Genomic DNA, 13,293 nt, shown 5'->3' on the forward strand with positions numbered 1-13,293 from the left:
CAACAGGCAGGTATTTTCTCTGGCATGTTGTGGGAAATCAGTTATAGACAGACAGCACATCATGGTGGACAACTTTAACATTGCCTAGACGAGACCATCCACCAAATTCAGGGCAAGGAGAGCCAGGCAAGGAGGACATTAGTCAGGGAAGCAAACAAGCATTAAAGTTTAATTCTCAAGCAGCTTGAGAGATGTGCAACTCAGATTAGAGACGTTGGACAACCATAGCCTGGACACTCCTCAAAGCTGGGACTTATGAGAGATTGGTGAGCCATATTAAATCCCATTGGGAGTTTGGAGAAAGGGATGCTGGAAACTCACCAAAGGTGGAAAAACTCTCTCAACAGGCAGGTATTTTCTGTGGCATGTTGTGGGAAATCAGTTATAGACAGACAGCACATCATGGTGGACAACTTTAACATTGCCTAGACGAGACCATCCACCAAATTCAGGGCAAGGAGAACCAGGTAAGGAGGACATTAGTCAGGGAAGCAAACAAGCATTAAAGTTTAATTCTCAAGCAGCTTGAGAGATGTGCAACTCAGATTAGAGACGTTGGACAACCATAGCCTGGATACTCCTCAAAGCTGGGACTTATGAGAGATTGGTGAGCCATATTAAGTCCCATTGGGAGTTTGGAGAAAGGGATACTGGAAACTCACCAAGGGTGGAAAAACTCTCTCAACAGGCAGGTATTTTCTCTGGCATGTTGTGGGAAATCAGTTATAGACAGACAGCACATCATGGTGGACAACTTTAACATTGCCTAGACGAGACCATCCACCAAATTCAGGGCAAGGAGAACCAGGTAAGGAGGACATTAGTCAGGGAAGCAAACAAGCATTAAAGTTTAATTCTCAAGCAGCTTGAGAGATGTGCAACTCAGATTAGAGACGTTGGACAACCATAGCCTGGATACTCCTCAAAGCTGGGACTTATGAGAGATTGGTGAGCCATATTAAGTCCCATTGGGAGTTTGGAGAAAGGGATGCTGGAAACTCACCAAGGGTGGAAAAACTCTCTCAACAGGCAGGTATTTTCTCTGGCATGTTGTGGGAAATCAGTTATAGACAGACAGCACATCATGGTGGACAACTTTAACATTGCCTAGACGAGACCATCCACCAAATTCAGGGCAAGGAGAGCCAGGCAAGGAGGACATTAGTCAGGGAAGCATTAAAGTTTAATTCTCAAGCAGTTTGAGCGATCTGCAACTCAGATTAGAGATGTTGGACAACCATAGCCTGGATACTCCACAAAGCTGGGACTTATGAGAGATTGGTGAGCCATATTAAATCCCATTGGGAGTTTGGAGAAAGGGATGCTGGAAACATGTTCACAACAGACAGTTATTTTCTCCAGCTTCTTGTGGGAAATCAGTTAAAGATACACAGCACATCATGGAAAACAACTTTAAGTGGCCAGTATGGGGATTGAACCCATGACCTTGGCATTATTAGCACCACGCTCTAACCAACTGAGCTAACTGGCCTAGAGACATGTGACTAAAATGTCCCTGGCTGTGACCATGACACGTACAATTAGACTTGGATTTTAAGAGATTAAAAAAAATCGTTTAGCTCTCCCTACAGGAACAGAGCATTGCAGAAACACTCCAATTCTTCAAAATCCCATAAAAGTAACCTCGGAATAACCTTAATCAACATGTGAATGTAATGCAATCGTCAAAAATTTGTACATATGGGCTAGTTAGTTATGGTGCAACAAGTTGTCATAAAAATACACATATGTAGTCAGTACAAACAGGATTTCTCAGTTTTTCTTGTGATGTACCTGTGTGACACTTTACCTGTGTGCCTTTAACTTTGCCTAGACGAGACCATCCACCAAATTCAGGGCAAGGAGAACCAGGTAAGGAGGACATTAGTCAGGGAAGCAAACAAGCATTAAAGTTTAATTCTCAAGCAGCTTGAGAGATGTGCAACTCAGATTAGAGACGTTGGACAACCATAGCCTGGATACTCCTCAAAGCTGGGACTTATGAGATATTGGTGAGCCATATTAAGTCCCATTGGGAGTTTGGAGAAAGGGATGCTGGAAACTCACCAAAGGTGGAAAAACTCTCTCAACAGGCAGGTATTTTCTCTGGCATGTTGTGGGAAATCAGTTATAGACAGACAGCACATCATGGTGGACAACTTTAACATTGCCTAGACGAGACCATCCACCAAATTCAGGGCAAGAAGAGCCAGGCAAGGAGGACATTAGTCAGGGAAGCAAACAAGCATTAAAGTTTAATTCTCAAGCAGCTTGAGCGATCTGCAACTCAGATTAGAGATGTTGGACAACCATAGCCTGGATACTCCACAAAGCTGGGACTTATGAGAGATTGGTGAGCCATATTAAATCCCATTGGGAGTTTGGAGAAAGGGATGCTGGAAACTCACCAAATGTGGAAAAAGGTTCTCAGGTTGAATGAAACCAATGACCCTTAGTACAAAGCACTCCATTTGGTGGAAACCATCACTGATCTTCATCTAGAGAACACCATTCTCACAGTGAAGCGTTGTGGTGGAATCATGTTGTAAGGATGCTTTCATCAGCAGAGAATGGGAAACTGGTCAGAGTTTTGGGGGACATGGAGAAGAAGCATACTGGCAAATCCAGTTTGAATGTTTTAGAATGTCCCAATAAATGTGCAGACCTGAATCCAATTGACAATCTATGGCACATTTTGAAAATGGGGCTTCAGGTAGTTACATGAATACAGCTACAACAGGCTGCAGTGCTTTCAATCAAGGAAATCTCCATAATATCCTGTATAACACACAGTTGTTTTTGTGGGAAATTTGTTTCAGGCTAACATGACATCACAATGGATCATTTTTAGTGGCAAGTATGTAGCTCAAACCTACGACCTTCACATTGTTAGGACCGTGCGCTAACCAATTGAGCTAACCCATTCCATACAGAGTTCCCTACAGGAACAGAGAATTGCAGAAACACTCTAATTCTTTAAAATCACTCCACAAATCTGGGCTTTATGAGAGATTGGTGAGCCATATGAAATTCCATTTGGTACTGTTAGCTCTGGGGCTCCATGGTGCCCAAAAGGTTCCTCTTTCTATATGTGCATTGCATAAGTCATGTCAGTATGATTCACAGAAACTGTGTTTTGTTCACCTCTAGCATGGAACATATTAACCCTACCCTATACGCCTTCTATAGCCATATATATACACACACAGTCATCAATTACTTAAATATGAACACCAGTATCCCTGCTTGTCATTGCAATTATCCAATCAGTCAGTCATTTGGTTCACAATGCATAAAATCATGCAGATACAGGTCAAGAGCTTCGGTTAATGTTCATCAAACATTAGAATTTGGAAAAATATGTGATTTCAGTAACTTTGACCGTGGCAAGTTTGTTGATGCCAGATGGGCTGGTATGAGTATTTCCGAAACTGCTGATTTCCTGTGATTTTCAGATACATTTTCAGATTTCATGAGTTTGCATACAAGGATGAGAAACAAAAATCAGTGAGTGGTAGTTCTGTGGAGAGTAACACTTTATTGATGAAAGAGGTCAGAGGAATATGGTTCACGCTGACAGGAGGCTACGGTAACTAAAAAAAACACTCTTTACAACCACTGTGTGCAGAAATGCATATCAGAATGTACAATACATCAACCCTTGAGGCTGATTGGCTACAACAGCAGAAGGTTCCACTCCTATCAGCCAAGAACAGGAACCTGAGTCTACAGTGGGCATAGACTCACCCAAACTGGACAGTTGAATACTAGAAAAACATCACCTGGGGAAGGAATCTGCCTGCATCTATTAATACTATTTCTACTACGCAACTGTACTTTTTTAATCCAGAACTTTAAAGGTTGCTTCAGTCTGTCCCTGTGTGGAAAGCCTAAAAGGTTGTGTAGAACCTTGTGTCGAAACTAGATTGCTTCACTATCATAGCAGGTTCTAAGTAGACAAGATAAGATAATACTTTATTAAACTCATAGGCAATTCCAGTAGAACCACTTCAGGAAGCAAGGAGCCCCTAATTATCCAAAGAAGTATTCCTGTAGAATCTTGGACCAGGGTTGGTGTTTGGTGTTTGTACATATCAAAACATATTTTGTAATACCAATACAATACAATACCAGTACAAATCCAGTTCAGTTTCTGCAATGAATATCAAATTATACTCAGCATATTGGAATTGTAAACAAAGTTCTCAATAAAGAATTTTAGATTGTCTTGTTCACTATACTAGCCATTAGGCATCTGTGGGTCACCAAGTTTACCAACTGAAGTTACTTCAGGTTTTGTTCAAGACTTTCTTAGTCTGACAAAATCCATTTTAATCTGGAAATCTAGCATCCCATGTAGTGGGAATGTTTCAATTCACTGGATCATGTTTTTCACACAAGTGAGCTGTCTTTTGGCCAAGTCAAAAAGGAAGACTGAAAATACAAAAGCTATTTCACTGTAAAATTTCTTCTCAGTCATTCAATTATCATTTTCGTATAGTGTATACTACAGCTCAAGCTACAAATGAAATGCACAGGTTCCTTTTAAAATAGGTATTAAATATAAATACCATTCATCTGAGAAAAAAAAAAAAGAATATCAGTTTTGGTGTCTATTGGTGTTACTTTAAATTCCCAATTTTAAAATGTCTAGATTAAACTATTCATATGTAACATTCACCTAGTTTGTCTAGTTCACCTTCCTTACCAAGAAAAGAAAGTACAACATTTACATGAACTAAAACACATTACATTTGCCTTTTAAGTTTGGCTTGACTACAAAGTATAAAAAAGACTATAAAGATCCAAATTGTTTTGCTTCAAAGATTTTTCTGATGTCTTGAAGCATCCTGGTCCATTCTGAGTGCTTCACTCATCTGAGGCACTGTTCATCCTGATTACCCACAATTCAGACAATAAAGAATTATCTTAACCTCTGGGATAGTGTTTCAGAAAACATAAAAAAAAAAAAACATTAGAAACACCAGAGGTTTTTTAATCCAGATTTTATTGTTATTTTTTGTTTGTTTGTTTGTCTGTCGTTGATTTGTAGTAAATTATTTTTCTTTGGGGAATATACAGGTTGTTCCAAAAGTCTCCATACATAAGGGACTATGTACGCCAGCACCACGTCGGTTGTGCCTTCGCTGGTGGATGTTCGTGGATGTCCACTTCTCGGTTGGTCCGCAGTCTATTTGAATTTGGTTATAAGTTGGGCAACAGTGTTGTGTGTGATGTGCAAGTATTGTAAGCATGATAAATCTTGGAAGCTTTGTTTTGACGATGTAGATCTATATTTAATTCCTTCATTAGGGACTTGGATCTGTGGATCTGTGGCCCTGATGTCTTCTACTAGGTCCCCAGATATTCTGTTGTACACACAAGAGAGCCATATTTATAGCATTAGAAACATCACAAAAAGAACACATCTAACACAAAAGAGGACACATCTAAACTAACCAATCCTAGTTGTTGGTTATTGCTTTTCTTCAAATTGACTTAAGTCCAGGGAATCTGCTTAAATTTTGTCATTTCAAACAGGACCATTTTTAAAGCCAGAAAACAATGAAGCAGCAGCACATGGCTTTGTTTATTTGTTTAGTAAAACTATTTAAACCTGATCCGGCCGCATTTCATTAAAATTGCATATTGACACTCCATGTACTTAGAATAATGCTTAACGGCTCACCAGTTGGTATTAATGTAATTATTTCTTGTATAGCAAAGTGCAATACTAAATGCAATTGTACTACATATAAGTATACAACATTTTAAAGTTCCTCTAAGTATCTCCCTTCTGGCCATCCCTTTCTCCTGAGACCGAATGTCACCCCAGTTATGGGGAGGTGGATGTGAATTGCTAAGTACATCCTAATGTCAGTACATGTTAGGAAATCATTATAAGTACTGTCATGGATATATCTCGCCTGCTCGCCCGTTACATAACAAGTACATACATTTTTAGTGCAGTGCTTTTTGATTTATTACCAGTGTGTGCTCCTGCTTGTCCAGAGGAGGAAGGACTTGTTCTTGTACAGGAGGAATATCAGCAGGGCCGTACAATCCATCAACAGGATACTCTCCAGCTGAAAGAAGACAAAAGACCAACAGGTAATCAGGTAACACCTGGCCACATGTCAAATTATAAATATTACAGCTATACAACACTAAAAGATGTTATATATAAAATCCTTTTTTTTTTTGATAGAGATAACAAATCATTTCTGTAAGTTGTTCTGAATAAGGGTGTCTGCCTAATGCAATAAATGTATATGCAAAAAAATGTCTACTGTGTTTAAATATCTACTAAATATATTATTATTATTATTATTATTATTATTATTATTATTATTATTATTATTAATAGGACAGGGACACTGACTGGAGTTGGATGTTGTCATTTAAATAGTTCTTACCAGGCATGAAGGTGCAATATTGGTCCTCTGACAGTCCAGCCATCCCTGGAAGCTCTATCTGCTGAACATAAAGCAAGCAGTAATGTGATACACTGTGGTGTAGTGTAGGTAGAGTATGAATCAACATCATAATACTTAAACACTTGTTATACCTGGCCCTGAGCGCTGGGAGTGAATATCTGCTCCTGGTGGTACACGTGGGAGGATGGGATAGGGTGTGGCAGGTCACCAGCTTCAACCAACGGTCCAGAGCAGGAAATAGTGTCCCAGCTGGGGTAATACACCTGTGGCAGGACGGGAAGAAACAAAAAGAGTTTAGGTTATGCTTAAGAGACCTAACTAGGATAATCAGTTAACTTCCTCTGTAGAACTCTTTAATGTATTGATGTAATAATGTATAGTAATACAGAATGAGAGAAAAGACATAAATAATTCTGTTATTAACTGCACATTCAAGATTGGTATAAAAACATAATTTCTGACCTTAAACAGGTCTACAATTAGAATAAAAACGGGCTTATACCTGAGCAGGCAGGATGTAATACACCTGGCCTTGAGTGCTGGGGGCGAACTGCTGTTCCAGGTGGTAAAAGTGGGGGTCAGGGACAACGTGTTGGACATCACCAGCCTCAACCCACGGTCCAGAGTTGGACGAATCCCAGCTTGCGTAATACGGCTGTGGCAGGACGGGAAGAAACAAGCAAGGTTTGGGTTAGGCTTAAGAGACCTAAATAGGAGTATCAATTAACTCACTCTGTAGTACTCTTTAATGTAGAGATGGAATACAGAATGAGAGAAAAGACAAAAATAATTATGTTATTAAATGAAAATTCTATATTGGCATGAAAACATAATTTCTGAATTTAAACAGTCCTACAATTAGAAGAAGAAGAAGAAAACAGTCTAATACCTGGGCAGGCAGGATGTAATACACCTGGCCCTGAGTGCTTGGGGTGAACTGCTCTTCCTGGTGGTAAACGTGGGGGGCAGGGACAAGGTGCTGGAAGTCACCAGTCTCAACCCACGGTCCAGAGTTGGACGAATCCCAGCTTGCGTAATCCGGCTGTGGCAGGAGGGGAAGAAATAAACAGGGGTAAGTTAGGCTTTGGAGACATAAATAGGAGTATCAATTCCCTTTGCTGAACTTTTTAATGAAGGCAGGTAGTATTGTAATAAAGCATGAGAGAAAAGTCAATAAATATATTTGTGTATGTGTGTGTGTGTGTGTGTGTGTGTGTGTGTGGGAGTGTTGTATGTCTGATTACAAAATCAAACACACAAAAAAGATTTAAACTATTGATGTTTGAGGGAAGTCTTGAAGTTTATTTACAGACAAAATAAAGAGTCAAAACATTTTCTACTTCAAAACAGGACAATATTTGTTTTGTCTGAGGTTTGCTACATTTGTCATAAAAATGTAGAGCAGGATTAAAATAATCTTATTTCTGCAATTTTTATTTAGGTTCTACAGTGCAAATACAATATTTGTATAAAAACATAACTTCTGAACTCAAACAGTCCTATAGTTAGAATAAATATGGTCTAATACCTGGTCAGGCAGGTTGGTATAAACCTGGCCCTGAGTGCTGGGAGTAAAGTGCTGCTCCTGGTGGCACACATGGGGGGCCGGGACAAGGTGTCGCAGGTCACCAGCCTCAACCCGCGGTCCAGAGCTGGAATCCCAGATGGAATCCCAGATGGAGAAAAGTGGCTGTGGTGGGAAGAAACAATCAAGGTTTTTAGTTTAGGCTTTAAAGACTACTAATTTTACATTTCAAGTTCTAGCCTCCAGCTAAGCTACAAAAAGAAACGTCTGCCATCAGAGTTCTTTCAACATTTGTTGAATGCTAGAGACCTAGTTACAGTAAGACAGATGAATTCCCACTGCAGGAAGTTTTAATTAGCCTAACTGATGTAATGTGAGAATACAACTGTAGAGAAAAAGACAGAAATATGGATAAGTAACCCGGGAAACGATCAGGAGGTTTCCTGTGTGCACAGCATAGTGTTGGGAATCAATGAGTCAAATCATTTTGCTCGGCTCGCCGATAAGAGCCGACTCCCATACAGCGTAGTGCCATTTTAAACTAAACCGGAGTATTTTAAACTATATTATGATAGTTAAATGTTTTGATTTGATTACAAAGAGTGCACAACTACAGAAAAAGCTCATATATGCGAGATGACTTCAACATTCAGCTCAAAGGAGCCGAATCAACGGAGCCGAATAACTCCCAAACGACAGAGCATCAGGACAGAAGAGATATATTAGGCTGCTGAGAAAAAAGGAAAACGACTTCATGGCTGTTTATTTCCAGTCATCTTAGGCCTCATGTTAATGAGAAAGGAGAACGATATGATATTGCAGTGATTCAGTCATTTAAAAAGCTGGGATGTTGAGGGGAAAATCCTAATCTCCTTTACTCAGTTGCTCTATATGTTCAGAAAGCCTTTTCACACGGTACACAGTCACCACCGAAATGATTCACTCTACACAGATCTAGATATTTTACTTCGTGTACTACAAGGATGTATCGTTTCTGTTCAGTCTTCGTGATTAAGGATTGGTCGCCCCCTCTTGGAGAGAACGGAAATTGTCACAGAGATAGTGAATATTTCAATAACCCCTGTCCTTCCTAACAATAAAACTACATATGAATAGTTACCGTTAAGTTTTACAAAACGACGTTTCAAAAATCGCTTAACGGCCTTATTTATAACACTACTCTGTCTGCTCAAAGCTTACCATTTCTTCAGAAGATGACATTCGTGCAGGAAAATGCTCAGATTAGTGGTAAAGATGTTAAAAAGGTGAATAGAGATGTTCAGAAATGTAAAGATTTGCTCAAGAGATGCGAGGTTTGCTGAAAGGATCCGATCGCAGGCGAGTTGTGAGTTGGAATACGTCAGAAGTTGTAAATATTCAAAAAATATTCTAATATTCAAAAAACAATACCTCCAGCACCTAGCAACCTCCCCCCTCCCCCTTACTTCACTATCAATTCTTGTAAACTCAAGACATTTAAGTCATTATCATGTGAGAAATATCATATTTTCTGCACAACATAATGACATAATCCCAATGCACAACACAGTCACATTCATAAGGAAGTTATGAATGTTTAGATGCACATTCATAAAGTTTTCATTGGTGCTACTACACAAATGTGCTTAAAAATGCATCATTTGAAAACACATCATTCACATTTCATATAGATGTGTTCACACATAAACAAAAGAAAAAGATAGAAATGTTTATTTAATGAAGATATTGATGTATTTTTTGTGGATGTAACTCAGTAGTGTGTTATTTTCTAGATAATTAAACCTAAATTGCTTAGTAAAACAGCAATTAAAATGAGCATTGATTTTGGCCTATGACATTTATTCAAAGCAGTTAGAACAACTAATAACTCTCCTGTAATGGAATTTAACAGTGAAGATTACATTTATATCATATTTATTGTATTACATTCATGTGATACATATGGTATCACATGTAGTATACAGATTAGTGAAGTGTAAAAACAGTTTTTGAACATACATAGGGGACTATGTACTCAGCACAAGGTCGGTTATGCCTTCGTCAGTGGGTGTTCCTGGACGTCCACTTCTCTGTCGGTCTGCAACACTTCCAGTCTTTTTGAATGTATTAATAAGTTTGCCAACAGTGTCGTGTGTGATGTTGTGCTTGCCATGTTGTAGTTGGCTTCTTGTCATGTTAGAATTACAGCTAGAAAACATCATTAGTTTTACTGTTAGAAAACAGTATACCATTTTTTCCCTGAATTTCTGATGCCCCATAAACAAAACAATAAGAATTGAGAATAAAACTATCTCCTCAAATCTGTCTGAATGTGTTTAATAGCAATTTATTAATCAATTGTTGAACAAGCAGAACATAAACTTAAATACGACATCTTTGACTTCCAGCAGTCAACTCCCCTCAAATCCACAGCCGTGACATCTGCATCTGTGCAGTTCTTTGTCATAAGTGCATCTGATTTAACTGTGACGAAGGGAATAAAAAAGAGTAGCAAAATTGTTGATTCATTTATTTTCTTTTTTTAAGGGGGAGGAGGAGTGAGGACTTGCGTTTTTTTGGTTCATTTTGTTTTGTATTTGCTTAGATGTATTGATGTAATTGGTGCTATTGGTGCTAATAACGCCAAGGTCATGGGTTCAATCCCTGTACTGGCCAGCTAAAGTTATCCACCATGATGTTCTGTTTGTCTGTAACTGATTTCCTACAACAAGCCAGAGAAAATGACCGGCTGTTATACAGGATATTAAGAAGTTTTTCCTTGACTGAAAGGCACTGCAGCCCTTTACATATGCAAGCTGCAATTGTAGTTGTATTCATGTAACTACCTGAAGTGCCATTTTCAAATTGTGCCATCGATTCTCAGTTGGTTTGAGGTCTGGGCATTCACTGGGACATTCTAAAACATTCAAACTGGCTTTGCCAGTATGCTTCTTTTCCAATTTCCCCAAAATTCTGACCAGTTTCAGAATCTCTGCTGATGAAAAGCATCCTCACAACATGATTCCACCACCATGGTTCACTGTGTGAATGGTGTTCTCGGGATGAGGATCACTGATGCTTTCCACTAAATGTAGTGTTTGTACTAAGGGTCTTTGGTTTCATTCAACATGTGAACCTTTTTCCATGTTTGGTGCGTTTCCAGCATCCCTTTTTCCAAACTCCATGTGGGATTTCATATGGCTCACTAATCTCTCATAAATCGCAGCTTTGTGGAGTGTCCAGGTTATGGTTGTCTAGCGTCTCTAATCTGAGTTGCAGATCTCTCAATCCGCTTGAGAATGACACTTTAACACTTGTGTGCTTCCCTGACTAATGTCCTCCTTACCTGGTTCTCCATACCCTGAATCTGGTAGATGGTCTCGTCTAGGCAAAGTTGGTGTTGTGCCATATTCGTTCAATTGTTAATCATGGATTTACATCTGACAGGTTGTCCAAAACCAAACCCTGAGTCCCGAACTTTTAAAGTAGCTCCTTGGTCTCCATAATGCTGTTTGTTTAGCTATGTTGTGTAACAAACTCTGGAGATTTCCAGGAACAGGTGTTTTAATACTGAGATCATGTGACAATTTACTTACACACAGGTAAAGTGTGATACGGTAAATTACAAGAAAAACTGCGAACCCCCGTAACGTTTATGGGATTTTGACAAATTAGAGGGTTTCTGCAATGCTCCGTTTGGAGAACAAAAATATATATTTTTAAATCTCATCTGTAAAAAGCACGTCTAATTTTACTTGTCATGACCTTGGGCATTTTCAACATAGCCTCACTGGCCAGTTAGCTCAGCACAAGATCTTAATGAGAAATTGCTTCATGGGTCAGACCATGCAGTTTTGCATGCACACCTGTATATAATCAGATTAACTGAAACCATGGATTTCTGTAAGGAAACTTTACAACTCACCCAGATGTTTTTGGTAGCTCCTTGGTCTCCATGATGCTGTTTGTTTAGGTATGTTGTCTACCAAACTCTGGAGCCTTCTAGGAAAATGTGTATTTATACTGAGTTCATGTGACACTTGTACACAGATGGACTAATTATATGAATTCTGAATACAGAACTAACTAGCCTATACTGTGTGTGCCATTTTTTGCTGAATGCATTACATACACATGTTGTTTAGGGTTATTCTAAAGTTACTTTCCCGGGACTATTTTCCTGTACGGAGATCTAAAAGATTTTTTTTTTTTAAATCTTATCAGTAAGATGCAAGTTGCTTCATGGGTCAGAATTTCAAACCCTGAGAAGAGACCATCTCCTGGAGATTGTAACTCACCTGAACCAACATCAATCAGACAAGGGAAAACCAGAGATGGGAATTGTCTAATTATGGGAAGCCCCTTAATTGGGCCCACAGAAACAAATGTATAACTTAACATTGCTACTTTTATTATAACGATATAACGATTATAACGATTCTAAGGCAAACAGGGGGCCCAGCAGAACCCCACACTTTCCTGTATAATTTTGGTATTTAAATGGCCTCTTTGCATAATCATCTATTAAGAAGCATGCTATCATGAATGCCCTCAGACTGTGCCAAGTGCATGTGTGTGTCCCCTTAAGACATACACGGATTATTCAGAAAAACGGCACTTCGCAGTTGTGATTAGCCAGGGGGCCCAGAAACCCTAGCGGCACCCCTGGTCATAGTCCTCTGCTGAACTCAGGTGGTGAATCCACTATTGTGCACAGAGCAGGTAAGATGGGAATTTTCTCCCTCTTTGATTATTTGAAATTTCAGCCGTCTCTGGGGAATGAGGGGTCTACAGATCATGTTACGAATCATCTCTTTATTAGCATTTTGATTATTATTGATTAAGGAAATTATATCACCAATAGATTGATCAAAGGGAAATGGTGGAAAATAATAAGAAAATACATTTGATATTTTCATACTAACTATTTTTTACTGCATTTAATCTGTTTTATAACGTTTCTCTTAATGTGATTCAAAAAGGAATACTGAACTGAGGCCTATGTGCAAAGGGCAACCTGACTTGAGAAAAACAAGTTATATGCTATCAAATGGCCTTAATTCCTAGTACTTATTGCAGAGCGTGCACATCAAGATCAGCAGAAGACGGAAACAAACACATTCCATTGCCTAGGCAGGCGCTAGTAAGTTTAATAAATTTAGTTTGTACAAGGTTATGCAGAAGACTCTTTAAAATGAGGAGATAGATTATAGATTAACAGGCAGATGATAGATTGAAAGGCAGAACACACAGTGCATCAAATATCGATAAGCAGGGAAGTTGAGACATCTCCTAGGTCAGCTTGACCTGGTGCATCCTCGTCGGCCTTGCTTGCTTTAGATAAGACAAGAG

The 13,293-nt window shown here is 39.0% G+C and overlaps 1 protein-coding gene and 1 non-coding gene across 2 annotated transcripts; both read right to left on the reverse strand.

Moving 5' to 3' along the window:
• Positions 1-1,418: 1,418 nt before the first annotated feature.
• On the reverse strand, positions 1,419-1,492 carry trnai-aau (transfer RNA isoleucine (anticodon AAU)). Its single transcript has one exon. It is a non-coding gene; the product is annotated as a tRNA-Ile (tRNA).
• Positions 1,493-4,516: 3,024 nt separating this feature from the next.
• On the reverse strand, positions 4,517-10,084 carry LOC128604489 (uncharacterized). Its single transcript, XM_053619656.1, has 8 exons — positions 9,163-10,084; positions 7,966-8,127; positions 7,327-7,479; positions 6,940-7,092; positions 6,569-6,700; positions 6,417-6,477; positions 5,989-6,086; positions 4,517-5,369 (listed from the first exon to the last, which is right to left on the reverse strand). The coding sequence occupies exons 1-8, from the start codon at positions 9,181-9,183 to the stop codon at positions 5,310-5,312; spliced, it is 840 nt and encodes a 279-aa protein (XP_053475631.1). The 5' UTR covers positions 9,184-10,084; the 3' UTR covers positions 4,517-5,309.
• Positions 10,085-13,293: the final 3,209 nt, after the last annotated feature.

This window comes from Ictalurus furcatus, chromosome 29 (assembly GCF_023375685.1).
Source record: "Ictalurus furcatus strain D&B chromosome 29, Billie_1.0, whole genome shotgun sequence".
NCBI lineage: Eukaryota > Metazoa > Chordata > Actinopteri > Siluriformes > Ictaluridae > Ictalurus > Ictalurus furcatus.

Excerpts from the sequence above, each read along its gene's own strand:
- LOC128604489 (XM_053619656.1), bottom strand. The coding sequence starts at position 9,183 with ATGTCATCTTCTGAAGAAATG. Across the intron at positions 7,480-7,965 it reads ATACCAACCTGCCTGACCAG|CCGGATTACGCAAGCTGGGA; the intron begins GTATTAGACCAT and ends CTCCTGCCACAG. Across the intron at positions 6,478-6,568 it reads CTCCCAGCGCTCAGGGCCAG|CAGATAGAGCTTCCAGGGAT; the intron begins GTATAACAAGTG and ends CTTTATGTTCAG.